The sequence below is a fragment of the Bos grunniens genome, chromosome 5 (assembly GCF_055505025.1).
Source record: "Bos grunniens cultivar Pamir isolate PY7600 chromosome 5, Bosgru_T2T1.0, whole genome shotgun sequence".
In the NCBI taxonomy this organism is placed as follows: domain Eukaryota; kingdom Metazoa; phylum Chordata; class Mammalia; order Artiodactyla; family Bovidae; genus Bos; species Bos grunniens.
Window position 1 is genome coordinate 57,844,579 of NC_141169.1, and position 26,717 is coordinate 57,871,295.

Sequence of the window (26,717 nt, forward strand, 5' to 3'; positions counted from 1 at the left end):
ACTTGACTAGGAGAAGGGGAAGAATGTTTGTAAATTCACCTCTATTCGCACTTAGATCCAAATGATCATAAGTCAGCAGGAAATCCATTGCGCTGTGAGCTCGGGCTCAATATAAGGGATCGACTCAGATAAAACAATACTTGTACTCGCTTCCTTTTTTTTAACTTCATCACCAACTCCCCCGGCCGCTAAGGGTCACATGGACCAGCCTGGCTCGCCCCGCCCTCGCTCCCGACGTAGGCAGGGTCTGGTCCGACGTAGGCAGGGTCTGGTCCGACCCACACTGGTGGCGGGAAAAGCAGCGGAACTGTGCTTAACAGCTGCTGGCTCCGCGGGGATCTTGAGGAGCGGCGGGGAGCGGGTGAGTGAGTGTGTGGGCAAGAAGGCTCTAAGTGGACTGCGTCCCTTCGTAGCCACGGGGGCTCTCCTGGGAAGCGCGGAGTCCCCTTTCCCGCCGCCTGGTTTAAAGGCAGGGGGCGGGGCGCGCGCCTTAGGTGCGCACGCGCAATTCCCAGTCGGGTCTCCTCTGTGGGTGTCCGGGCGTTTCCAACTCGCCTGGGACTCCCCCTTGTTCTCCCGAGGTCACTCCGCACGGCCTGGTCCGCCCGCGGGGGTGCGGCTGTGATGGAAAGGGGCTTGGAACCTTTACTATAAGACAGAAGCTTCCCAGGAATTTCCGCTTCTGAACTTCCCATCCAACTCAGACCCGAAAAAAACAAGTGTGCAACTTGGTGGTCAGCAGGAGCCGGGATCCAGTGGTCACTTGACTTAAATCTTGAGTTTTTATAAAATGTATTTCTCATTCCCTTCTGACCTTTCCCTTGGTAGACTTATGGAGGTTACAGTCTCTGCTTGGGTTTGTTAGCTGGACCATCAGCCGTTAATTAAGCTCCTTCGCTTGAGTATCTCAATTCTTGGCCCTTCGTGCTGCCACTCATAATTACCTTTATAAAAAGTCAATCTGGTCATTTCAGATTACTTTTAAAACTCCTCTTTGGCTGCCCACTGTCAAGTTTAAATCCTTAGGTGGTGGGTGTCCAGGCCTTTGGCAGTCTGACTCTGACTCAACTTGTTTTCTAAAGGTTCTTATCATTTTTTTTTCCATCTCATGCAGTTGAATCCCAGCCCTGTGGAAAGCGTGTCTGTATTGTGTCTTTCATGCTTTGATACTTGTGCTCCAGCTGTTCCCTGAACTTGTTCTTACCACTTCTCTGCCAAGTGAGCTTCTCTTTCAGAAGCGAACTCAACTGTCCCTTTGAAAACCTCTCTTTCCAGCCCTCCTAGGCCAAAGTAGTCACTTTTTCCTTTGTGTTCCTGAAGTATTTTACCTCCTTCTGTATAGGACGGGCTTCCCTGGTTACTCAGTGGTAAAGAATCCATCTGCCAGTGCAGGAGACACGGGTCCTATCCCTAGGTCCGGAAGATTGCCTGGAGAAGGAAATGGCAACCCACTCCAGTATTTTTGCCTGGGAAATCCAATGGACGAAGGAGCCTAGCAGGCTACAGTCTATAGGGTCCAAAAAGAATCAAACACAACTTCGCGACTAAACATTTTCTGTGGCACTTATACAATTGAGTAAAGGGTTACTCACCTCCAACTGTGCACTGTGTTCAGTACCAGATGGACAGAGATGAATAGAACAGAGTTCCTGCCCTTAAGGAACTGGAAGGAACAGATGTGAGCCCTCTGCAGTTACAGGGTGCCAGAGAATTCCACCCTGGCTTCCTTACTCTGCTCACTTGGAATTGTCTTGAGTAAACTTCTCTACTTTCACAGCTTGACAGACCACCTAACAACCTGATGCCTCCAAATCTCCAGCCCCACCCTCTCCTCCCTCAACTTCAAAACTTGTTTTAGAAAGCATGTATTGACACTTATGTTGTGCTGGTCACAAAGATTTCTAGTCTCAAAGAGTTTATATTTTAGTGCAGGTAACAGGAGCTTGAATTAGAGTCACCCAAAGAGTGTTTTCAGAACACTCTTGTCCAAGCCCCACTCCCTGTAGATTCTGACTCACTAGACTCTGAAATTCAAAGGTGAATATGAAACAGTTCCTGCCTTCAGGGAATCTAAGGCTAATTCAGGGAGATAGATGTTTTAAACAATCTATTTAAGTATTATGTACAACATGAACTACAAATGCCATGATGAAAGTCTGTTTATGGCACAAAGTAAACACAAAAGAGAGATACTTTTGTATGGAGAAACCAGGAGGAAGTGCCAGTTGGGCAGAGTTCTAAAAGGTGAGTGGATAGACTCTAGGTAGATGACAGAAGGGTGTTCCTGACAGAGGAGTGTCCTGGGAGAGAAGGTTAACTAACAGACAGATCATGAAGGACTTTGTATTGTATGCATTAGCGCATGCTGAAGGTAAACAATTCAAATAGTACTGAAGAGAAAGATAACTATTTATCCTGACCTAGGTCCCCCAGTTCTCCCCAGAGACAACTACTATGAATTTCTTATGTAGTCATTGAAAGGTTTTAAGCAGTGTGGTTAAATGGCCAGACCTGGTAACCACATTATAGATAGATTTAAGAGAATGAGACTGGACACAGGGAAAGAGGCTAGGTAGCAGTTGAGTAATCTAAGCAAGAGATACTCAGGACCTGAAGCGAGGCAGTGGCAATGGGGATAGACAAGGGCCAGACAGAAGAGCATAAGGAAGTAAAATTAGCTTGAGTGAGTGACTCAAGGTATTTAGAATGACTTCTAGGTTTCTTGTGTGAATAACTGAGTAGATTGTGTCAATTCCTGAGAAATCCAACAGAGAAGTAAAGACAACCAAGAGAAAAGATGTTCCATGTTGGACATATTAAGTGTGAGGATTTGAGAAGATGGAGATGGCTATTCATTTGTGGGACTGGCACCAGCAAGTTCAAAGTGGCAGGAGATAACGGATTTGCTGGCTAATGGCTCAGAAATGGTAGTTGAAGATGTGGGAGTGGATGAGTTTGCCCAAGGAGCTGTGTAGAGTGAGACAGGAAGAGGACTAAAGGTGTAGGCTTAGGAGTCCCCAGTGGCCTAGTAGTTAGGATTCCAGGCTTTCACTACCATGTCCAGGGTTCAAGCCCCGACTGAGATCCCACAAGCCTTGCAGCCATACATACATAAAAAGGTGCAGGCCTAAGGACCATCATCACTTGAGGAGAGGGGGAACAGCCAGTATGGGTTTGAGGAAAGTTTTGGTTTTTTGATTTTTCACTTTATTGGATTTTCCCTCCTCCTAAGATGAAAGAGCTTTGAGCAACTTATACGAGAATGGAGCCAGTATAAAGAGAATGTTGGAAACAAATGAGGAAGAACCAACTGAGGGATAAGAAGTGATTGATCAAGGACTTCCCTGGCAGTCCAGTGGTTAAGACTCTGAGCTTCCAGTGCAGGGGGTGCAGGTTCAATCCCTGGTCGAGGAACTAAGAGCCCACATGGCATGGCCAAACAGTTAAAAAAGGAAGAAGTGAGAAGTGATTGAGCTGTTACAAATGGAGAGCTTAGATTCGAAGCAAAAAAGTCACTGAGGGCATTTGAAATATGTTTGTTTTTCAGCTTGGGTGGAGAGAATTGAGAGAGTTCATTTCTGATTTCTGTTGTTCTGAGAGGAAAGGACCAGAGACACCAGCTGAGAGGTGTGGGAAGCAGTGGAGTAAAAGGACTTAAGGGTAATGGGTGAAAGTTAGAAACAGCTGTTCTCCAGAAGGAGAAGAGGGAGAGGACCAGGAATACTAAGGATGCTGGGTCAGGCTGAAGGCCTGTTCAGGTTGAAGCCCACATTTGTTGTGTATCATTGTGTGGGGTGGTTTGGTTTCCTCCAGCAAATCGTAGTCTAGATTTGAATCTAAGAGCCTGGAAAGTAAATGGTTGCATTGATCTGAGGCTGGGATCTTTTGTAGAGTGAATGCAATAAAAGGAAAAAAGATTGAGACTTTACAAGAGTTATGTGTAGTGATACAATAGTAGGATATGTGCTCCTGCGTGTTCTACCCCAGTCTGATCATTTTATTTTTCAGCTTAGAAATCTTCAGTTAGTCCCAGGCTTCTATTCTAAATCCTTAAATTGATTGTCAATAAGTTTTTCCATAAAGCCAGTTCCAACCCTCTTTTTCGTTGCTCTCCTGTTAAGCTCCTTTATTCATAGTGGTTCCCTCTCTGCTTTTGCTCTGGAAGATTCTCTGCTTAAATTCCCCTCCTCCCAGCTGCCTAAATTCTAAGGCAGCCTTCAAAGGCCCAGTTCTAATCACCCTTCTCTGACAAAACCTCCTTGACAAAACCTCGGTCTACTTCAGCCTGAAAAGAGCCCTAGTTTTTCAGAATTTTTTTTTCAATATCACTTATTTAGAGCTTGTACTAACTTGCCTTTTATAGTGTTTTCTCTATATTAGATGAGTTTTATTTGTGCAACTAAATTCCTTAAATATCTTCAACACCTCAGCCACTGCACCTGCACAGCCTTGACTTTTGCCTAAGGCTCTTTGTAAGCACTTAATGACTAACTATAGAGTCCAGTAGATGGAGAGGAAATTAATATTTTGAGAAGTCTTTGTACTCAGCACTCAGTAAATATCAGTTTGATATCAGTGCTTCTCAGACTTTTTTGGTCAAGGACCAGGATTTTTCCCCTCCCAAGCTATTACGGATCAATGCTTTCTCCCCCTCCCACTACCAACTTTATCGTGATATAATTGATATATAAAGAACTGTTTTAAAATAGTGGGACTAGGAACTTATATGGCAGTCCAGTGGTTAAGACTATGTGCTTCCAACGCAGGGGACATGGGTTCAATCCCTGGTCAGGTAACTAAAATGCCACATGCTGCATGGCGCTGTACCCCACCCCCTACACATACAAATGTAACTTTAAAATTAATTAATGAATTTAAAAAGTAAAATAGTAAAACTTGAATAGTGTTATTAGAAAAATTAAATTACTAGAGAAGTAACATAAAAAAAGATGTACAGAATAGAGACATTTTTACTATTAGCCCATGGGATCACAAAGAGTCAGACACGGTTGAATGACTAGCACTTTCACGTTTTTCACTATTAGATTCAACATACATCAGCTCTATCAGATTGCTATAAGACGTCCTAAATGCTTATGCTTTGTTTTCGTACTAATCTTGATGCAGACAGCTAACAGTTTGGACTGCCAATGGTCCACTGCTGCACAGATGACTTGAGTTCCATGACCTCATTTGAACCACCCCCTACTTGTTTTTCTTAGTGTACCAATAAGAAAACTGAGGTTTAGGTTAAGCCACATGCTGAAGATCACCACCTTAGTCCTGGACAGAACTGGAATTCAAATGCCAAGTGTCATTTTGTTCATACTGCTGCTGCTGCTAAGTCGCTTCAGTCGTGTCCGACTCTGTGCAACCCGACAGGTGGCAGCCCACCAGGCTCCGCCGTTCATACTAGTGCTACTCAAAGCTGCTTCTTGGAGCAGAGTGGGTTTGGGGCCAAAGTTTTTGTTTGGTTTTGTTTTCAAGAAGTGTGTTAATTTTCTATTTTGAATTACAAGCATTTTTAATCTTTTATCCTTTGTTTTCCTTTGGGTCTTGCATTTTGAGGCCTGCAAGTATTAATTTCAGATGATTATTGCCTCATCTCAACTGCTTAGTACTCAACTGAGTGGGAAACTTAACTAACATTCCTTTTAAATGTCCAGGTCTGCTTTGTCTAAGGTGTTTGATAAAGTTCTCATCTGTCTATGATGAAATGTGAAAATACAGCATAATGAGTTTTTTAATAAAATCAAATATATTAAAAATAAATAAAATCAAATATATTAAATTCAAAGGACTATTTTATCCTGGGATTTTTGTCCTTGTTAGGTGTTCATGGAGGGTTTTTTTTGGGTGTTTAAATACTGAAAACAGAATGTGTAGTAATTGTGTGAGTGTTTTTATAGTAGCTGTTTGGAGACACAATTCACATACCATAAAATTCACCCTTTTAAAATGTACAATTCACAGAGATGTGCAACAGTTACTGCTGTCTAAGTTTAGAACATTTTCATCACTCAAAAAAGAAGCCATGAACATGACTCCTAGCAATCGGCCCCATCCCCCCCTCTCCCCCAGTCCCTGGCAACCAGGGACTTTATAATACTTATAATATTATATAATAATAATAATATATATTATAATAATATTATAATACTCTATAATACTTTATATCTGTATGGATTTACCTATTCTGAGTATTTCATATAGATGGAATCGTACAATATGTGACCTTTTGCATCTGACTTCTTCACAGAACATAATGTTTTCAAATTTCATCCACATTGTGGTATGTATCAGTACTTCATTCCTTTTTATTGTCAAATAGTATTCCATTGTATAGATATACCACTTTTCATTTATTCATTCATCAGTTGATGGACACTGGGGTTTTTAACATTTTGGCTGTTACAAATAATGCTGCTTGAACAGTTGTGTGCATTTTTTGGGTGGACATACATTTCGTTTCTCTCAAATGTATACCTATGAATCGGAGAATGCAAAGGCAACCCACTCCAGTACTCTTGCCTGGAAAATCCCATGGACAGAGGAGCCTGGTAGGCTGCAGCCCATGGGGTCACTAGGACTCGACTGAGTAACTTCACTTTCACTTTTCACTTTCCACTTTCATGCATTGGAGAAGGAAATGGCAACCCATTCCAGTGTTCTTGCCTGGAGAATCCCAGGGACGGGAGAGCTGGGTGGGCTGCTGTCTGTGGGGTCGCACAGAGTCGGACATGACTGAAGCAACTTAGCAGCAGCAGCAGCAGCATACCTACGAATGGAATTCCTGGGTCCTATGTTAACTCTGTGTTTAACATTTTGAGGAATTGCTAAACCAATTTCCACAGCAACTGCACTGTTTTATAGTCCTCTACCAGCAAAAATGAGGTTTGTGTGCCTGTATTTTTTTTTTTTTTAATGTCCTTAAGTTACAAAATTTAAAGACTGAAACCTTGGGTTCAGATCAGATCAGATCAGTCGCTCAGTTGTGTCCAACTCTTTGCGACCCCATGAATCGCAGCACGCCAGGCCTCCCTGTCCATCACCATCTCCTGGAGTTCACTCAAACTCACGTCCACTGAGTCAGTGATGCCATCCAGCCATCTCATCCACTGTTGTCCCCTTCTCCTCCTGCCCCCAATCCCTCCCAGCATCAGAGTCTTTTCCAATGAGTCAACTCTTCGCATGAGGTGGCCAAAGTACTGGAGTTTCAGCTTTAGCATCATTCCTTCCAATGAACACCCAGGGCTGATCTCCTTCAGAATGGACTGGTTGGATCTCCTTGCAGTCCAAGGGACTCTCAAGAGTCTTCTCCAACACCACAGTTCAAAAGCATCAGTTCTTTGGCGCTCAGCTTTCTTCACAGTCCAACTCTCGCGTCCATACATGACCACTGGAAAAACCATAGCCTTGACTAGATGGACCTTTGTTGGCAAAGTAATGTCTCTGCTTTTGAATGTGCTATCTAGGTTGGTCATAACTTTTCTTCCAAGGAGTAAGCATCTTTTAATTTCATGGCTGCAGTCACCATCTGCAGTGATCTTGGAGCCCAGAAAAATAAAGTCTGACACTGTTTCCACTGTTTCCCCATCTATTTCCCATGAAGTGATGGGACCAGATGCCATGATCTTCGTTTTCTGAATGCTTTAAGCCAACCTTTTCACTCTCCACTTTCACTTTCATCAAGAGGCTTTTGAGTTCCTCTTCACTTTCTGCCATAAGGGTGGTGTCATCTGCATATCTGAGGTTATTGATATTTCTCCCGGCAGTCTTGATTCCAGCTTGTGTTTCTTCCAGTCCAGCATTTCTCATGATATACTCTGCATATAAGTTAAATAAGCAGGGTGACAATATACAGCCTTGACATACTCCTTTTCCTATTTGGAACCAGTCTGTTGTTCCATGTCCAGTTCTAACTATTGTTTCCTGACCTGCATACAGATTTCTCAAGAGGCAGGTCAGGTGGTCTGGTATTCCCATCTCTTTCAGAATTTTCCACAGTTTATTGTGATCTACACAGTCAAAGGCTTTGGCATAGTCAATAAAGCAGAAATAGATGTTTTTCTGGAACTCTCTTGCTTTTTTCGATGATCCAGCGGATGTTGGCAATTTGATCTCTGGTTCCTCTGCCTTTTCTAAAACCAGCTTGAACATCTGGAAGTTCACAGTTCACGTGTTGCTGAAGCCTGGCTTGGAGAATTTTGAGCATTACTTTACTAGCATGTGAGATGAGTGCAATTGTGCGGTAGTTTGAGCATTCTTTGTCATTGCCTTTCTTTGGGATTGGAATGAAAACTGACCTTTTCCAGTCCTGTGGCCACTGCTGAGTTTTCCAAATTTGCTGGCATATTGAGTGCAGCACTTTCACAGCATCATCTTTCAGAATTTGAAAGAGCTCAACTGGAATTCCATCACCTCCACTAGCTTTGTTCATAGTGATGCTTTCTTAGGCCCACTTGACTTCACATTCCACGATGTCTGGCTCTAGGTGAGTGATCACACCATTGTGATTATCTTGGTCGTGAAGATCTTTTTTGTACAGTTCTTCTGTGTATTCATGCCACGTCTTCTTAATATCTTCTGCTTCTGTTAGATCCCTACCATTTCTGTCCTTTATTGAGCCCATCTTTGCATGAAATGTTACACCCTTGGTATCTCTGATTTTCTTGAAGAGATCTCTAGTCTTTCCCATTCTGTTGTTTTTGTGTCTTTCTTTGCATTGATCCATTAGTCTCCCTGAATTTAAAAAAAAAAAAAAAAAAAACTTAAAGACTCATCCATGAAATCCAAAAGTTTGGGAACTACTGCCTTATACCAGTCTGTATTTTAAAACAAAGCAAACGAAAACCACCAAAAAACCCTATCCAGAAGGTCATCAATAAAAAGAAATGGTGAGAACTAACTGCTGACTGTTGAATAAAGTTATAGAACTGCCTTTGCATGTTGATTTTTCTCCAGCATAAAAGGCTTGTGTATCTTAAAGCAGTTTGCAATTACAGGGTCATTTGGCAGACATTTCCTAAATACTGTGCCTGGGCCCGTTTTCCTCAGCCCCTGGAGTTTCTGAATATTTGGATCGGGCCTAAGCAGACGTTCTAAGATGGTTTGTATTTTTTGTGTTTGTGCCTCATGTGGTGGCATGCAGGATCTTAGTTCCCCAACCAGGTATCAAATTTAGACCCCCTGCTTTGATCAGAGTCCTAACCACTGGACAACCAGAGGGGTCCCTCTAAGGTGGCTTTGAAGTGCAACCTGGTTCAAATGACTGCAGTCATTCTGGGTATATGTTAATTGGGTATAATACCAATTGAGGGTATAATGTTAATGCTTTTACTTGCATACTTGCATGTTTTGTTATTTCTAAGATATCTTTTTCAAGGAAAAAAAAAAGAATTTCCTGTCTTCTTTTCTATTGATTCTTGGCAATCGTTCCAAGAAAAAAAAGAGAATTTCCTTTCTTCTTTTCTATTGGTTCTTTAGCAAGCCAGAATGCTGGTTTTACTGTTTTGCCTTTATTGTGGGTCAAAGAGGGAGCATTGGGAAAATTATTTTCAAAGTAGAAAACACGAAGGACAATAAAGTACTCAGATTGAAACAAAGATAAATTAAAGGCTTGTATGGGGACTTCCCTGGTGGTCCATTGGTTAAGAAGCCGGGACTCGGTCCCTGGTCTGGGAACTAAGATCCCACCTGCCCAGACAACTAAGCCTGCACACCTCAACAAAAGATCCTATGTGCTGCAACTAAGACCTGCTGCAGCCAAATAAATAAAAAATTTTAAAAAAGAACATTTAATAGAGAAGAAAAGAGATATTCTAGATAATTATAACATAAAGAAGTGTTCAGTGCTGGAGGAGGCAGTCCATTTAGAATGACATGTGCTGTCAGAACCTGCCCTGCTGTAGATGCCTGTCCTCGTGAGGAGTTGGGTGGCATTGAGCTGGATTGTGAATGTCAGATAGGCTTAGAACTTTTGGAGTTAAGGGAGATAGACTTTCCAGAAGGTGGGAGCAAGGTTTGGAGAGTGCAAGGCGGGGCTCTATGTCTAAGAATGTGTATGTTTATGTTCCTGAGCTGGAGGGTTAGAGAGCCAGAGAGGCAGCTAAGGCATGGATCTAGGAAGTGGTGGGTTGGGCAGGTGTGTGTGATGTAGATAAGACAGATAATCAGATTCTAAGTGGTCTAGGAGAGAAAGAGCAGGCCACACAGACTAGGCGATAAGTAGCTTCTATTTAATCAAATGAAAAGAGAGTGAACTGTAAGTTTTCTGTCCCTGGCTGATTTTTTAATGGTATGTTTTCACTAGTGGGGGCTTCCCTGGTGGCTCAGACAGTAAAGAAACTGTCTGCAAGGCAGGAGACCTGAGTTCAGTCCCTGGGGTGGGAACATCCCCTGGAGAAGGGAATGACTACCCACTCCAGTATTCTTGCCTGGAGAATTCCATGGACAGAGGAGCCTGGCGGGCTACAGTCCATGGGGTTGCAAAAGAACTGGACACGACTGAGTGACTAACACACCAGGGAAGGGAAAGCAGCAGTCTAGAGAAATAACCCAGTTACATAAACGCAGGGATACAGCACCAGGCATCAAACTTTGGTCCTTTGGACATGCCCATTTCCTGTGGGGGATCAGGGGTGGAGTTGGGCTAGAGGTACATATGGAACCTCTGTGGGACATATGGGAAAGGTCTTTTTAGAGGAAGCTGAGAGTATGGCTGAATGTGATAAGGGGACAAGATTGATGGATATTCCCGTGTATGTGTTATGTGTGTCTTACTAGTGTCAGGTTCTGAAACATCCAGGACCTGTACCTACTTGATTATCTGATGCAGATTTAAGGACTTTTGTAAAGCAGGGCATGCTTCTGAAAAGGAAGATGGTCCTTCTGCGCAGAGGGACAAGAAGTTTAACTAGTTCCTATTTACTTCTTTTCTTGTCCACCCTGTTAGGTGCTGGCTTCTACTGAGATCATCAAAACTTATGAGTAACTTTGGGGAGGAGAGTGAAGGAACTTTCTCTGCACAGCCCTAAGGCCTTAGAAGCCTTCGGGCTCCTGGGATATATCAGATCCTCAGTGGGATCACCTCACAGTCACAGCTGGGTTTTCTCAGTTCTTGTACAGAAGAGCCATAACTGTGTGTGGAAGGGGACTGGGGCTGGCAATTTTAAGGGAGAGGAAAGCTCGTTCCCCTCATAGAGCTGCAGAGCTTTCTCAGGGTGAGAGTCTCAGTGATGATGCCCTTCACTAACCAGCCTTTCTTTCTACTTCATCATCTAGACTCTGAAACATACAGTTTCAGACCCAGGTTGAGGATGCGTGCATGCTAAGTCGCTTCAGTCATGTCTAACTGTTTGCGACCCCATGGACTGTAGCCCACCAGGCTCCTTTGTCCATGGGATTCTCCAAGCAAGAATACTGGGGCCCAGGGATCAAATCTGTCTCTCTTATGTCTCCTGCACTGCTAGGCAGGTTCTTTACCATTAGCCCCATCTGGGAAGCCGCAGTTTAGAGGATGGGATGGCTTAATTCTTAGGCTTGGAGCCTCTTTGGTTGAAGCCTTAACTTAAAGCTTTCCCTGAGACTGGGAAAAACACTGTTGGTGCTGATGGAAGTGAAGCATTTGAGGATTTTGTTCAGAATACCCAAAGCATCGGGGCCTGCGCGCTCCCCTCTCCCTTTTATGGGGAGGAGCCACATTTGTTGTCTTCCCTTGTCTCTGTAGGCCTCGTCATTCCTGTGTCCCTTGGCTCATCCACTGATGTGTGGACTTGAGCATGATGAATTGTGAACTTCTTGCCACGTGTAGTGCCCTTGGGTACTTGGAGGGAGACACTTACCACAAGGAGCCAGATTGCTTAGGTGAGTCCTTTTTTGAGGAAACATTAAAAAAGAAAAAAACTTACTTGAACCGAGATCTTTTGAATTTCTCAAGCCATGGGTATGAAGGGCACATGGACCTGGGTGGAGCTTCTTCCCTGGGTCCATGTAAGTGTTTATTCTGTCCCTGAAGAGAGTGTGAAGGACTTGATCCGCTACTTGAGGCACGAGGATGAGACACGGGACGTGCGGCAGCAGCTGGGATCGGCTCAGATCCTGCAGAGTGACCTCCTGCCCATCCTCACCCAGCATCGCCAGGACAAGCCTCTTTTTGATGCTGTTATCAGGTTGATTCCCCAGCTTTTTTTTTAATTGAAGTATGTTTGATTTACAATACTGTGTTAATTTCTGCTGTACAGCAAAGTGACTTAGTTATACACACATGTATATATATATATATGTATATATATACACACATTGTTTTTTATATTTTCTTTCATTATGGCTTATCATAGGATGTTGAATCTAGTTCCCTGGGCTATGCAGCAGGATCTCATTGTTGCTTCCTCCGATTTTTAAGGTTTATCATGTGCTAGCCTTTGGTGTTGGTGCCTGGTGAGGAAACTTAACAGCTTCTCCCTCCTTCATGATCTCCCTAGGCTGATGGTGAACTTGACACAACCAGCCTTGCTCTGTTTCGGCAGCGTGCCCAAGGAGCCCAGCTTCCGGCACCACTTTCTGCAGGTGCTGGCATACTTGCAGGCTTACAAAGAGGTGAGGTTTTACCCCAGAGTCCCTGGGGCAGAATTGGGGGCAGTGGGGAAGGAGAAAGTGGAGGCTACTTAAGGTCTACTCCCCTATTTCATAGGCCTTTGCCAGTGAGAAGGCATTTGGGGTCCTCAGTGAAACTTTGTATGAGCTGCTGCAGCTGGTGAGTCTCCGCTTCCCAAGATGCCAGGCTGAGGGGTCGGGGGGTGGGGGTGAGGGGTACAGTTAGCGCCATGCTCCTCCTCCGCACAGAGCCCCAGGCAGGGCATTATCATGGAGATACGGCCCCAATCCCTGGGGTACAAGTCCAATCCACCGCACTGAGTCTGCTGCCTCAGGACTGCTTGAACACTTCCTTTCCTTTCTTTTTAATCCTGACCCTTCTCTGTGCCTCTGTCCCTCTGTCAGGGTAGGGCCCTCCCGCTTTCCCCAGGGAGTCTCTTCCTCTATCTCTCCTTCTTCTGACCAGGGCTGGGAGGAACGCCAGGAGGAAGACAACTTGCTGATTGAGCGGATCCTGCTGCTGGTCAGAAACATCCTCCATGTCCCCGCCGACCTTGAGCAGGAGAAGGTGATCTGGGGTTGTCTGAGTTCTCATGCTTGGTTAGGGTGAGCAGCCCCCTTTTCCACTGTTCTGTCCTCTGACCTTGGTGGGGGGCACTTTGGTCAAGGAAGGAGTTGAAGAACCTCAAGGCAGGGCAGGAGAACTGACTGAGTGCCCCCTTTCCACCTCACTGCTCAGCGGATTGACGATGACGCCAGTGTGCACGACCGGCTTCTCTGGGCAATCCACCTCAGTGGCCTGGATGACCTGCTCCTCTTCCTGGCCAGCTCACCTGCGGAGCAGCAGTGGAGCCTCCATGTGCTGGAGATCATCTCCCTTATGTTTCGTGACCAGGTGAGACCCTGACCTGTTGCCGCCGACCCTTCCCTCGTGTCCTTTTCTGCTGTGTGGCCAGAATTGCTCTTGAGTCATGACTGAAATGTCTGAGGAAGGCAGGAGACTTGTGGAGTAGCCATGTCTTAGGTACAGGGTCCCACCAACAGCCGTATTTTCATTCACTCTTTCTGTCCCCCCAGGAGGTAAACTCAGAATAGGGAATGACTACCCTCCTGACTCGTCCCTTCTTGTTCTAAATTCAGAACCCTGAGCAACTGGCAGGAGTAGGGCAGGGACGCTTGGCTCAGGAGCGGAGGACAGATGTGGCAGAGCTGGAGGTCTTGCGCCAGCGAGAGATGGCAGAAAAGAAGACTCGAGCCCTGCAGCGAGGCAACAGGTGAGTGGCAGAGAGCCGCTCTACCCGTGTTCCTGTTCCTGCACCGCAGAATGTCAGGGCTCGGGCCAGACACTGGGTCACAGTGGTGACCAGAGAGCACTTTGCGGTTACAGCACGCTCTGATGTGCTGCTGAAAGAGTGAGGACGGAGCTTCCACAGAATTGAGGAGTCACCCTGGAGGTTTTTTGTTTTTTTTTTTTCTTCTGCAGGCATTCTCGGTTTGGGGGTTCCTACATCATCCAGGGCTTGAAATCCATTGGGGAGAGGGACCTTGTATTTCATAAAGGTCTCCACAATGTGAGTATGGTCCTGTCGGGGCGGTTGGGGGTACATTGTAGAGTAGGGGGCCTACAAAGGGTAAACATCTCTGGAGGTAAAGCTGTCTCTGTTCTTGGGCTTAGAAAGTTAGAGACGTAGGAGGCATAGAGTTTTGGCAGTGTCTTTACAGGCATCTTCACTTAGTACTAGCGGGAGAGAACCTTCTATAAGTTTCTTCTGAGAAAACTAAAGTACCAAGGATGTGGAAAGAGCTGCCAGGGAAGGAGGTGTTCAGAAGTAATTCTGATCCCCTCAACCTCTACCCCCAGCTCCAAAACTATACTTCTGATTTGGGAAAGCAGCCCCGACGGGTGCCTAAACGTCGCCAGGCTGCCCGGGAGCTGTCCATCCAGCGCCGCTCTGCCCTCAACGTGAGACTCTTTCTTCGGGACTTCTGCTCGGAGTTCCTGGAAAACTGTTACAACCGGCTCATGGGCTCGGTGAAGGTGAGAGCCTAGGAAGGATGGAGCACAGAGTGACTCAGGCCGCAGTGAGGAGAAGAGCAGGCTGGTGAGAAGCCCATGGGAAGCTAGCCAAAGACCATGGACTAGTAGGTGGGAAGGGTGTAGGGTGCTCCTGAGACATGGTGATGAAGTCAAGAGGGAGTGGGTTATTGATGGACAAAAAAGACTCTATAGAGTAGTTGCCCCAGAGGAAAGGGAAGGGAATGTGGAGAGGATAAGAGAAGGATGGAAATTAGGGTCCTAATATATTGTTACAGTGATGTCCAGGATCCACCCGGTTGCAGTAGGACAGGAGGAAGTGGGAAGCCCTGAGGTCACGGAGTGATCTGTTTTTCCTGGACATAGGACCACCTGCTTCGGGAGAAGGCTCAACAGCACGACGAGACCTACTACATGTGGGCCCTGGCTTTCTTCATGGCCTTCAACCGAGCTGCCTCCTTCCGGCCAGGCCTGGTTTCTGAGACGCTCAGTGTCCGCACCTTCCACTTCATTGAGCAGAACCTCACCAACTACTATGAGATGATGCTGACCGACCGCAAGGAAGCCGTCTCCTGGGCACGCCGGTGAGCGGGAGGAGAACTGCGGTCAAAGTGGGCATCTTGGCCAGGTTGGGAATCGGAACGCCTGAATTCGGGATGATGCTTTCTTCCCTATTTCAGGCTTCAAGTGGTCAGGCTGGGGGCAAGGATGGGCTGGGTCATTCAGTTTTTGATGGAACTATTTTGGGAGGTGGGGGTGCAAAGGAGTGATACTGTTTCCATGAACCAAGGTCCTAAGCTGTCCTCCCTTTCACCTCTTTTCTTCTTGCAGGATGCACCTGGCTCTGAAGGCGTATCAGGAGCTGCTAGCCACAGTGAATGAGATGGATGTGTGCCCAGACGAGGCTGTGAGGGAGAGCAGCCGCATCATCAAGAGTGAGGCCTGGCCTGGCTGCTGGTCCCGCCTTCCCTGCCTCTCAACCCAAACCTCACCCTTCCCATCCCAGCTCCACCTGTCTCCCCCATCCCCAAGCTTTCCAGACCAATCCTTCCATCCCCTTCTCTTCTCTGTTTGCAGACAACATTTTCTATGTGATGGAGTACCGGGAGCTCTTCCTGGCTCTCTTTCGGAAGTTTGATGAGAGATGCCAGCCCCACTCTTTCCTTCGTGACCTGGTGGAAACCACCCACCTCTTCCTCAAGATGTTGGAGCGGTTCTGTCGGACCCGTGGGAACCTGATGGTGCAGGTATGGGGCGGCCCAGGGGTGTAGAAAGAGCTGGAGGGAAAGGAGGAAGGGGAAAGCTGATCTGTTAGAAATACTCTCAGCTAAGGCCAAGAGTTTTGTTGGTGTTGCCATTGTGAGTTGGCCTTGTAAATTTCCTCTCATTCAGTTAATTCTTGATCTACCATAAATATCTTCATTCAGGAACCATTTATTAAACACCTGCTCTTTGCTAAAAGCACATAGACTCTGGCGGTCCATAATTTTAGGATTTAGTAATTATGCTGTGCTATTTCCTGGTTATTCTTCAGAAGCACTGTCGTGAGATAGAAAGGGCCTTACCTTACAGTAAAAATCAGATCTGGGGACTTGCCCAGTAGTCCAGTGATTGAGACTCTGCACTCCCACTGCAGGGGGCCAGGGTTTGATCCCTGGTCTGGGAATTAAGATCCTGCATGCCGCCTAGAGAACCCAAACATAGAAAAAGTCAGAGATCTGGGATTTCGTCCTGTATTAGTTACTGTTAGAATAACTCAAGCTGCTTGTGTGCGTCTCCAGGTCTTTAAAGTTGATTATAATATCTACCCATATGAGCCTGAAATGAAATAATAAATGAAAAATCTGGGACAAGAAGAAAACCTCAAGGAGTTTCTATCCTGGAGACACAAGGACTCTGCTTTATAAAAATTTTCCTATACTTCTATTTGCTGCAGCTTAAAACTTGGTCAGAAGTGAACTTGAAAGGGGCTGTGGTACCAGTGTACTCAGTCACTCAGTTGTATCCATTGCAACTCTTTGTAACCCCATGGACTGCAGCCCACCAGGCTCCTCTGTTCATGAGATTTCCCAGGCAAGAATACTGGAGAGGGTTGCCATTTCCTACTCTGAGGATCAAACCCAAGTCTCTTGCGTCTCCTGCATTGGCAGGTGGATTCTTTACCACTGCTCCACCTAGGACACTTGTAGTACCAATGAGACTTTTCTAAAAGGCCTTTTTACACTCAGAACTCTGTTGTATTCTCAGTACTGTATTGAGCGTTTGGTGTTTACTATGTCTCAGATGTTGTGCTAAGATTTTCCCATAATCCTCACAACACTAGGACACAGGCACAGAGTGGTTAAGCAACTTGTCCAAGGTCTTGCTAGTAAATGACCAGCATCCATACTTAAATCCTGACCTGCTGGAATCCAGGCTTATGCTCCTGACCTTTGGTGTGTTTTAAGTTCCTTGAGTATAGCATGAATCTCATTAAGGACCTCATAACCCATTTTATTTACTCACAGCCATGACTTGGCGAGACAGGGTCAGGGTATTGACTTTCATTCTCCTGCTTTTCAGGAGGAAGAAAATCGTGGTGTACTTTTGCAGAATGCTTTCCTTTTCACAAAGCCTTTTCATATAGAAGTTTTTGTCCTTATAGCAAATCTGTTTATTCTATAGACTTCTGCTTAAGGTGTCACTGCCCCAAGAAATGAGTCACGTGCTGTTCCTGTGTTTTGCCATGGCATTTTATGCTCAGCCACATTCTAGGTTTTATCCATGCTGTAGTGTTGTTTACCTACTTACCTGTTTCCCCCAAACTAGTGCCTCAAGGAGAAGGCAATGTGCTGGTCACTGCTGCTTACCCATTGCCATCAAGTAGCACATAGTGGTCACTCCATGAATGTCTAATTAATTCAGACCTCTGACTAATTAGTTCTCAGAGGACATTAATGGGAAAAGGCGTCTCTGGCTCTCCTGCTGTCCTCACAGTTCTTTCTCCATAGAACAAACGAAAGAAAAGAAAGAAGAAAAAGAAGGCCTTAGATCAGTCTGTTGCTTCTGGTAATGCCCCCTACAGCCCAGAGGAGCTGGAGGCCATGTGGCCCTCCCTGGCCGAGCAGCTGCAGTGCCGTGCCCAGGTAAGTAGCTGCAGAAACCTTCTCCTGAGTCTAGTGCCCTGGACAGGCTGTCTTGGCATCCCCTCACCCCCACCACTGTTTCCATAGCTTTAATCATCCCTCTCTAGGATTCTGAGCTCAGTTTGGACTCTGTGGTTCCCTTTGATGCGGCCTCAGAGGTGCCAGTGGAGGAGCAGCGGGCAGAAGCCATGGTGCGGATCCAGGACTGCCTCCTGGCTGGCCAGGCCCCGCAGGCCCTGAGCCTCCTGAGGTCTGCCCGGTAAGAGCGCTGCATGCGCATCCTCCTGCATCCAGCCCCTGGGCTTTTGGGGGCAGAGAGTGGCTTTCACTGGGGCACAGGGTTCTCAGTCTTTCAAAGAGAGCAGTCCCCTCAAAAGTGCAAGAGCTCTGCATGGAACACTTGAGTCCTGGGAAGTTTTGGTTGGTTTATTAGGGAAGTTTGTTGTTTGTTTTGTTTCACTTTTGAAAAATATTAGCACAGTTAGTTGGGGGAAAAAATAGAGATAATTCTATGAGCCAAAGATAGCCATCATTAACATTTTGATGAGTTATCTTCCAGAGTATTCTCCCCCTCTGTGTTATATATAGACATATGCACCTTCTTTTACAAAATCAAAATATTATGATACTGATTTGTAGTATTTTTTTCAATTCTCAATATATTGTGAGCATCATTTCACATCAGATATATTTCTGCAATTGTTAATGGCTTTAAAACCCCATCATGTATATTTGTCCAACTAAATGTCATGCATTTAGATTACTTGCATTTTGTTCCTTTGATTTTCATTGCAGTGAGGCTTATGAGGGAAAATTTCCCTAGAGTCTTTGTTTCATCTTTGAGATGACAGTTTGCATTCTCTTTCCAGTTGGAAAATAAGTCTAAATTCCTTCTACTACTTCAAATTATAATTCAGATTCCCTCTGGTGAAAGTGTTAGTCACTCAGTTATATCTGACTCTTTGGAGCCCCATGGACTGTACCCCACCATACTCCTCTATCCATGGAATTCTCCAGGCAAGAATACTGGAGTGGGTACCCATTCCCTTCTCCAGGGAATCTTCCCAACCCAGGGATTGAACTGAGATCTCCCACATTGCAGGCAGATTCTTTACCATCTGAGCCACCAGAGAAGCCCAAATTCCCTCTGGCAAAAAGCCTTTTTTTTTTCTTTCTGTGTTCCAGGGAGGTGTGGCCAGAAAGAGATGTGTTTGGTGCTCAGGACATCTCCCCAGAGGAGGAGATCCAGCTACTGAAGCAAATCCTCTTGGCCCCGCTTCCCCGTGAGTCTCCCTTTCCTTCTCATCACTCTCCTTCCCATGCTTCTCTAGCGCCAACGTCACAGATACCCGGTAATCCTCACTCTTTCTGTAGGCCAGCAGGGTCTGGAGGAACAAGGGGCGGAGGAAGAAGACGAAGAAGAGGAGGAGGAGGAAGAGTTAGAAGTGGTCCAGGTGTCGGAGAGAGAATTTAACTTTTTGGACTACCTGAAACGGTGCGCGCCCAGAGGATGGAGTTGGTGTCAGGGTGCAGCCCGGGGTGCCATGCGGACGAGCTATATCTTTCTCATGCCTGCATCCTCTCGCTCCTTGTCTCGGTGCAGCTTCGCAAACTCAACCGTCCTCCGAGCCTACCTGCTGCTGCTGCGGAGCTACAAGCAGAACAGCGCCCACACCAACCACTGTGTGGTCAAGATGCTGCACCGGCTGGCCCATGATCTCAAAATGGAAGCCCTGCTTTTCCAGCTTTCCCTCTTCTACCTCTTCAATCGTCTGCTCAGCGATCCTGCTGCCGGGGCCTACAAAGTGAGGAAATACCAAAGAATGGGGGTCTGGAGGCCTAGGGACGTCCTGGGGTAAAAGGTTGAGAGGTGAAGTGCCCTGAGGGGTGTCAGGGCTGAGCCATGAGAGAACAGTGTGGATGTAGGCAGGCAGGTTGAGGGAGTTGCATGGGGAAGGATAGAAGAGGCCAAGCAAGGAGGGCCAGCTGGGGAACAGGTCTAGAGACGATACCTAGAGGCCCGTGTTTATGTACGTGTGGCCACGGGCCTGACAGCAGCCTCCCTCTCCCACAGGAGCTGGTGACTTTTGCCAAGTATATCCTGGGCAAGTTCTTTGCTTTGGCTGCTGTCAACCAGAAAGCCTTTGTGGAGCTGCTGTTCTGGAAGAACACTGCTGTGGTTCGAGAGATGACCGAGGGCTACGGCACCCTGGATGGCGGGTGAGCTTGAGGACAGCATGGTGGGCCTGATGGTGGGTGGTGGGGGCAACCCAGTACAGTGTGCCAGAGCTGGAGGACCTGGCAGGTCAGGTGGCGTTGCCTTTTCCCTTTCATAGGCGAGAAAACAAGCCCCGAAGGTGAAGCTAATTTCACCTGTTAGCTAATTTCACCCAAGAGAGAAACTGGGATCGAGCCTAAGTGCCCTGTCTACTCTAGTTTCCTTCTCCTTCACCGGCGTTCGGGGGGCGCTCAAAGTTGGGGGTCCACAGAGACTCTGTATGTGCCTTATACCAGGAAGTGCTGGGAAGCCATAAGGAAGCCCAGAAATGCCTGTCCTCTTTCTGAGTAGCTCAGCTCCTCTCCTTTCACTCTTCTCTCTCCTCCTAATACCCTCAGCCCCTGCAGTGTCAGGTTCCAGGGGCCCAACCTGGAAACTCTTAGTTTGATTTTGGGATTCTTAAGTAGAAGGAGAGTAAAAGGAAGGAGACACACCTTAGGCCTCTGCTGGCTGGCTGCTCTGAGGTACCTGGGTCACCCTTGCTCCTGTTAGAAGAGAAGGCCCTTGGTCTCCTCTTTCGGACCCAGCAGCCTCCCCGATCCCCTTCTTTCCCCACTCAGATCTTCTAGCCGCAGACTCCCTGGATGGAGCCCAGAGGAGGAGGCCCAGCTTCGGGAACTGTATCTTGCCCATAAGGATGTGGAAGGTATGAGGCCTTGAGGTCTGAAGAGCTTGAGGGAGGAAGGCAGCCAGAGCCCCGGGACCCCCCTTCCCAGCGTCACCCCTCCTCCACCTCAGGTCAGGATGTGGTGGACACCATCTTGGCACACCTGAAAACTGCTCCTCGGACACGCAGGCAGGTCATCCACCATCTGGTGCGGCTGGGACTGGCTGACAGCGTCAAGGACTTCCAGAGGTAGCAGCACATGCTCTGGAGGGAACTGATTTGGGAATCCACCACACAGCCCCTGAGCGCCCCCTTCCACTGACACCTCCCTCAATAGGAAAGGAACCCAGATTGTGCTGTGGACGGAGGATCAGGAGCTGGAGCTGCAGCGGCTTTTTGAGGAGTTTCAGGACTCCGATGGTGAGTGAGGGGGAAGCTCAGGGAGCCTCTGAGAGGAGAGCCAAGCTGTCCATTTCTTTTCCTGCCGCTTCCTCTTCCCAACGAAGGCTTATTTTCTCCTTTCTGTCCACCTGCTCTATTTGTGGTGACGCGTTTGCTTGTTTTAAAGGTATTTTTTTCTTTTTTTAATTACATAAGTTACAGGTGTACAATTCACTATAGTATGGTTCACTGTAGTCACTAGTTTTTTTTATAGTCACTAATTCTTAAATTTTATGCTCCATTTATCATTGTTAAAAAAATATTGGCTATACTCCCCATGTTGTACAATACGTCCCTGCAGCTTATTTTATACCTAAGCTTGCAACTCTTAATCCCCTACCCCCGTATGGCTCCTCCCCCTTTCCCACTGGTAACCACTAATTTGTTCTCTATATCTGTGAGTCTGCTTCTTTTTTGTTATATTCATTCTTTTTTTTTTTTAGAATCCACATATAAGTGATATCATATTTCTCTGTCTTAATTATTTCACTTAGCATCCATATTGCCTCAAATGGCAAAAATTCATTCTTTTTTATGGCTGAGTAGTATTCCTGTATATGTTTATATTATTATTGTTGTTTAGTTACTAATTTGTACCTGACTTTGCAACCCTGTGGACTGTAGCCTGCCAGGCTCCTCTGTCCATGGGATTTCCCAGGCAAGAATACTGGAGTGCGTTGCCATTTCCTTCTCCAGGGGATCTTCCCTACCCAGGGATTGAACTTGAGTCTCCTGCGTGGCAGGTGGATTCTTTACTGTCTGAGCCACCTGGGAAGCCCTGTGTGTGTATTACATCTTCTTTATTCATTCGTCTGTTTATGGACACTTAGGTTGCTTTTATACCTTGGCAATTGTAAATAATTCTGCCAAGAACATTGGAGTATATGTATCTTCGAAGTAGTGTTTTTATTTTTTTTGGATATATACTCAAGAGTGGAATTTCTGGGTTATATGATAATTCTATTTGTAGTTTTTTGAAAGACCTCCATACTTTTTTTTTTGTGGTGTCATTTTTGAGTGAATTGAGTTATCCCCTTTCCCAAGACTGCTCTCTGTTTCCTTTACTAGTCCCTTTACCCTGTTGCTCTTCACACTTTCTCTCTATATAGATGTCCTGGGTAATATCATGAAGAACATTACAGCCAAACGCTCACGGGCCCGAATAGTGGATAAACTGCTGGCTCTGGGGCTGGTGGCTGAGCGGCGGGAGCTGTACAAGAAACGCCGGAAGAAGCTGGCACCCTCGAGCTTGGTAACAGTCTTACCCTGGCTCTGCCAGCTGGGCATGCCTCCCTCTCACCCCTCTCCCCCTGCAGTGCTCCTTAGAAGTAGCCCACCCAGATTCTTCCTGCTTCAGGCCCTTCTGAATAGGCCCCGCCAGTGGGGTAGTCAGGAACCAGAGGACTCCACACAGTTCCTTATCTTGTCTCCTTTGGTCCATTTCTCACCCCAATGAATTGTAGCCTAATGAAGAGGAATTTTTGCACGATTTTTGCCAGGAAGATCTAGAAGAAGAGGAAAATGTGCCAGAGAAAGATAATGAAGAGGATGAAGAGAAAGAAGGCTCAGAAGCAGAGCAACCCCAGGGTGGCTCCGTCATTTCAGCTGAATACCTTGGGCAAAGTCTGCACCAGGAAGGTGAGGGCTTGGTTGGGAGAGATGTCTCAGATGGCGGGGTTGGTTGTATGGACCAGTTGTGAGTTTCCCACATTCCTTCAGGCTTTTCTGCTCCCCTCCTCTGGCTCCAGAACTGCCTCATCCGAGCAGCAGATGATCGGGAAGAGGCCGGTGAGTGAATAAGTGACGGATTCGGGAGGACTGGGGTCTGGAGGCTGCTGGGGACCTGCCATGGGATGGAGGGCCAGTTATTTCTTCACATCTTCACCATGTGACTGGGTCCTATCCTAGGCTGCTCCCAGGCAGTTCCGTTGGTGCCACTGACAGAAGAAAATGAAGAAGCGATGGAAAATGAACAGTTTCAACAGCTGTTACGAAAGCTAGGGGTTCGGCCTCCTGCCTCTGGACAGGTAAATACATCAGTTACGGCATCAGCCAAGCATGTTGTTGCCTCTTTAAGATACATCTCCTCGCTCCCTGTCATCTCTGACCATGACTCCTACAGGAGCTGTCCTGCTAATCTTCTCTTTGCCTATCTTCTCTTCTCCTAAGTCCATCTTCCACACTGCTTCCAAGTTATCTTTCTAAAATATAGTTTTGATTATATCACTCTCCTGATCAGAGCACTTGGTGTTCCCCACTGTTTGCAGGACAAAGTCCACAGCCTTTGAGTGATGTATCTGGCCTTGGCCAAGCTTTGCAGCCTCACAATCATGCCACCCAACACCTGCCTCACACTGTAGTCATCCTGAGCTACTTTCCATCCTCCAAACAGACTTTTTCATACCTGTAAACAGTCAATCATGCCAGTTCCCCCTACTGGAAGGTTCCAACCACATACACAGGTGGCCGATCACCCATCTTCCTGATGAACCATCCACCCGACGTTCAAGAGTTTTAATTTAGCTGTCACTTCCTCAGGAAAACAGTCTCTTTCACTCCTTCAACCACACTCCCTACCAAAATTCACCAGATGCTCAAGTCTCTAATATAAAATGGCATAGTATTTGTGTATAATCTTTGCATATAGTCTCTATAGGTTACTTGTCATAACTAATACAATATAAATGCTATGTACATAGTTGTCAGTGTGCAGCAAGTTCAAGTTTTGCTTTTGGAACTTTCTGGAATTTTTCATTTCTTTCCCCAGTGTTTTTGATCTGTAGTTGGTTAAATCCATGGATATGAAACCCGCAGATGCAGAGGGCCAACTGTAATCATTTTGGTGGCTGTGATTTGTTCGTTCCGTTAGTATAGCCCCAGTCCTGTGGTGTTACAGTACATTGTTATAGTAGATTGGTTCTTTATCCTGTTTGATTGTGAGATCCTTGAAAGCATGGATCATATCTGACTCACTTTTAGATCCCCAGAATCTATTCATTTACTTATGTAATTAGCAACTATATTCTCTGGTACTGTGCTAGACACTGGGCATAGGCTGGATTAATAAGCAGTGAGAGTTCACAACCCTTGTGGCGCGTCACCAATGTAGGCTCATATGTATTCAGTGATTAATGTCAAAATCTGGTGAGCTCTAGAGGCTTCTCCTTTCCCATTGCTCCTGCTTTCAACTCCTTTGCCCCTGTAGGAAACCTTCTGGCGAATTCCAGCCAAACTGAATCCCACCCAGCTCCGGAGGATGTCAGCTTCCTTGAGCCAAGCAGAAGAGGAGGAAAAGCTTCAGTTAGGATTAGAATCTAAGGTCCCTGGGGAGCCAGGCCTAGAGGAGGAGCACCAACAGGAAGAGGAGCATCAACAAGAGGAGGAGCATCAAAAGGAGCACCGAGCACATGCCCTGAGGACCCTCATGTTAGCCCGGAAAAAGGAAGCAGGCCTGGTGTCGCCAGAGGGTAATACCAGGACCACTTACCTATTGTATACTTACTACGTGCTGGCCATATCAATCAAGAGGGTCTACAAGACTTCTGAGACTACAAGAACCTAGTTCCCTAATTTCATGCCTCTTGTGGTTGTTTCAGAGGAAGGGACCAGTGGTGGGAAAGAGCAGCTGATAATGGCACCCAAGAAGCGACAACTGCTGGACAGCGATGAGGAGCAGGAGGAAGATAAAGGTGGGAGCAGAAGTGGGGGAGTCCGGTCGGGACCTGCTTTTTCTTCTAACCTCTAGCACTCTTCTCTCCAGTCTAGAAGATAAATGCTACCATCCTCCTTCTCCATACATACTTAGATCTCCTCTCTCTTTTTATCCTTGTCATTCCCATAGCACCAGAGTTGGGAGTTCCAGGAATCCGGAAGAAGAAACGGTTTCAGATAGAGGATGATGATGGGAGCGACTGAAGATGCAGATGCCCAGGGCAGATAAACCCCATTTTTAGGTGGTGAATTTGAATCCGAGTTTGGAGGGGCATACAGGACCTGGAAACCCCTCTTACTGGACAGCAGCTGTGGAGCCCCGGACTTCCCCATGGATTTAGAGTCCAGGAAGTCCAGGCAACAGTGTTGGCCTCCTGTTATTTCTTCCTTCTCCCAGTTTTATCAGGGTGCCTCAGTAGCTCTCTGGAGACTTATTCCTCTTCTTTGGTTTTAATAGCACTCCCTGGTAAAGGAGAGGTGTGAATGAAATATAGAAGGCACCTTGGACCCCCCTTAGTGGTCTGTTGTTTTGGCTTTCTGCTGGAGGTGGGTCCCAGCACTAGATGGGGAGTCTTGTGACATGAAGAGTGTGGGTGTTGCAGCATTTTTAAAAGGCTCCCATTCTCATATTCTTTCCTGTAATCATCTTCGAAACACCAGATTGAGCCCAGTTCTTGCCACTGAAGTAAGGCTGAGATGCAGTATTCTTCAGATGATGAATACATTTGGTTGGTGTTTGGCAGCGAATTAAACATGTAAAATGTAAAGTTGCCAGTGTTGATCTGACTTACCAATCTAAATACCCTAACCCTCCACCTGCATCTTTGTGAAAGAACTTTTAACTGTTAGGTTTAAAAGAAACCATCAGCCTTCCTTTTTCTCTTGCTTTCCCTACAAAAGATGCAAAAACATTCTTACCTCAAGATCAAAGGATAAATAGGATAAATCTTTAGGGTTAAAACAATATGCATCAGAACAGGCACATGAAAAAATGCTCAATGTTGTTAATCATCAGAGAAGTGCAAATTGAAACCACAATGAGATATCACCTGATACCTACCAGAGTGGCTGTCATCAAAAGGACCATGGATAATAAATGTTAGTTATAGAAAAGGAACCCTTGTACAGTGTTGATAGGAACATACTGGGCTGGCACAACTCAAATGAACTTTTCTGTCAACCCCATAAACTGGTGTAGCCACTGTGGAAAATAGTATGGAGGTTCCTAAAAAAAAACCCTAAAAATAGAACTGCCATATGACCAAGCAATTCCACTCCTGGGTATATATCTGAAAAACGTGAGAACACTAATTCACAAAGATATATGCACTCCAGTGTTCATAATTATTTACCATAGCCAAAATATAGAAGTAACCTAAGTGTCCATCAACAGAAAAATAGATAAAGAAGATGTGGCAAATATGTAATGGAATACTTGGCCATGAAAAGGGATGAAATTCTGCCATTTGCAATAACATGGAGGGACTGGAAGAGTATTATGTTTAGTGAAATAAGACAAAAACCGTATCACATGTATATGGAATCTGAAAAATACAGTAAACTTGTGAATATATGTTTAAAAAAAAAAACAGACTTGGTCTATAGAGAATAAACTAGTTTCTAGCTGGGAAACAGAAGGGGGAGGGGCAGTTTAGAAGTAGAGAGTTAAGAGGTACAAACTGCTATGTATGAAATAAGCCACGAGGATATATTGTATAGAACAGGGATTATAAGTAATTTTATAATTAAATGGAGAATAACCTTCAAAATGTGAATTCAAATTCAAAATGTGAATTGCTGTGTCACATTTTATATTGTATATCAACTGTACCTCGAATTATTTTAAAAAAAAAATGCATCGCGGACTTCCCTAGTGGCCCAGTGGTTAAGAATCCACCTTGAAGTCAGGTAGGTTGATTCCTCCAG

General features: G+C 45.8%; 1 protein-coding gene across 6 annotated transcripts; it reads left to right on the forward strand.

Annotated features, from left to right (window-relative positions):
- The first annotated feature begins 280 nt into the window (after positions 1-280).
- Positions 281-25,558, forward strand: TIMELESS (timeless circadian regulator). 6 transcript variants are annotated; one of them, XM_086400505.1, is made up of 29 exons: positions 281-719; positions 11,729-11,865; positions 12,017-12,170; positions 12,483-12,597; positions 12,692-12,754; positions 13,061-13,162; positions 13,334-13,489; positions 13,735-13,868; positions 14,078-14,165; positions 14,456-14,632; positions 14,996-15,213; positions 15,461-15,564; positions 15,707-15,876; positions 17,620-17,754; positions 17,862-18,013; positions 18,940-19,037; positions 19,129-19,249; positions 19,358-19,559; positions 19,829-19,974; positions 20,593-20,678; positions 20,771-20,888; positions 20,977-21,059; positions 22,190-22,332; positions 22,544-22,718; positions 22,800-22,868; positions 22,989-23,107; positions 24,286-24,547; positions 24,677-24,769; positions 24,922-25,558. In XM_086400505.1, the coding sequence occupies exons 2-29, from the start codon at positions 11,781-11,783 to the stop codon at positions 24,993-24,995; spliced, it is 3,642 nt and encodes a 1,213-aa protein (XP_086256631.1). In that variant the 5' UTR covers positions 281-719; positions 11,729-11,780; the 3' UTR covers positions 24,996-25,558. The 6 variants fall into 6 exon arrangements, with proteins under 6 accessions (XP_086256631.1, XP_086256634.1, XP_086256630.1 ...); XM_086400508.1 differs by having other exon boundaries at positions 22,580-22,718; XM_086400504.1 differs by having other exon boundaries at positions 281-361.
- Positions 25,559-26,717: the final 1,159 nt, after the last annotated feature.

Excerpts from the sequence above, each read along its gene's own strand:
- TIMELESS (XM_086400505.1), top strand. The coding sequence starts at position 11,781 with ATGATGAATTGTGAACTTCTTGCCACGTGTAGTGCCCTTGGGTACTTG. Across the intron at positions 12,171-12,482 it reads CTTTTTGATGCTGTTATCAG|GCTGATGGTGAACTTGACAC; the intron begins GTTGATTCCCCA and ends TGATCTCCCTAG. Across the intron at positions 13,163-13,333 it reads CCGACCTTGAGCAGGAGAAG|CGGATTGACGATGACGCCAG; the intron begins GTGATCTGGGGT and ends CTCACTGCTCAG.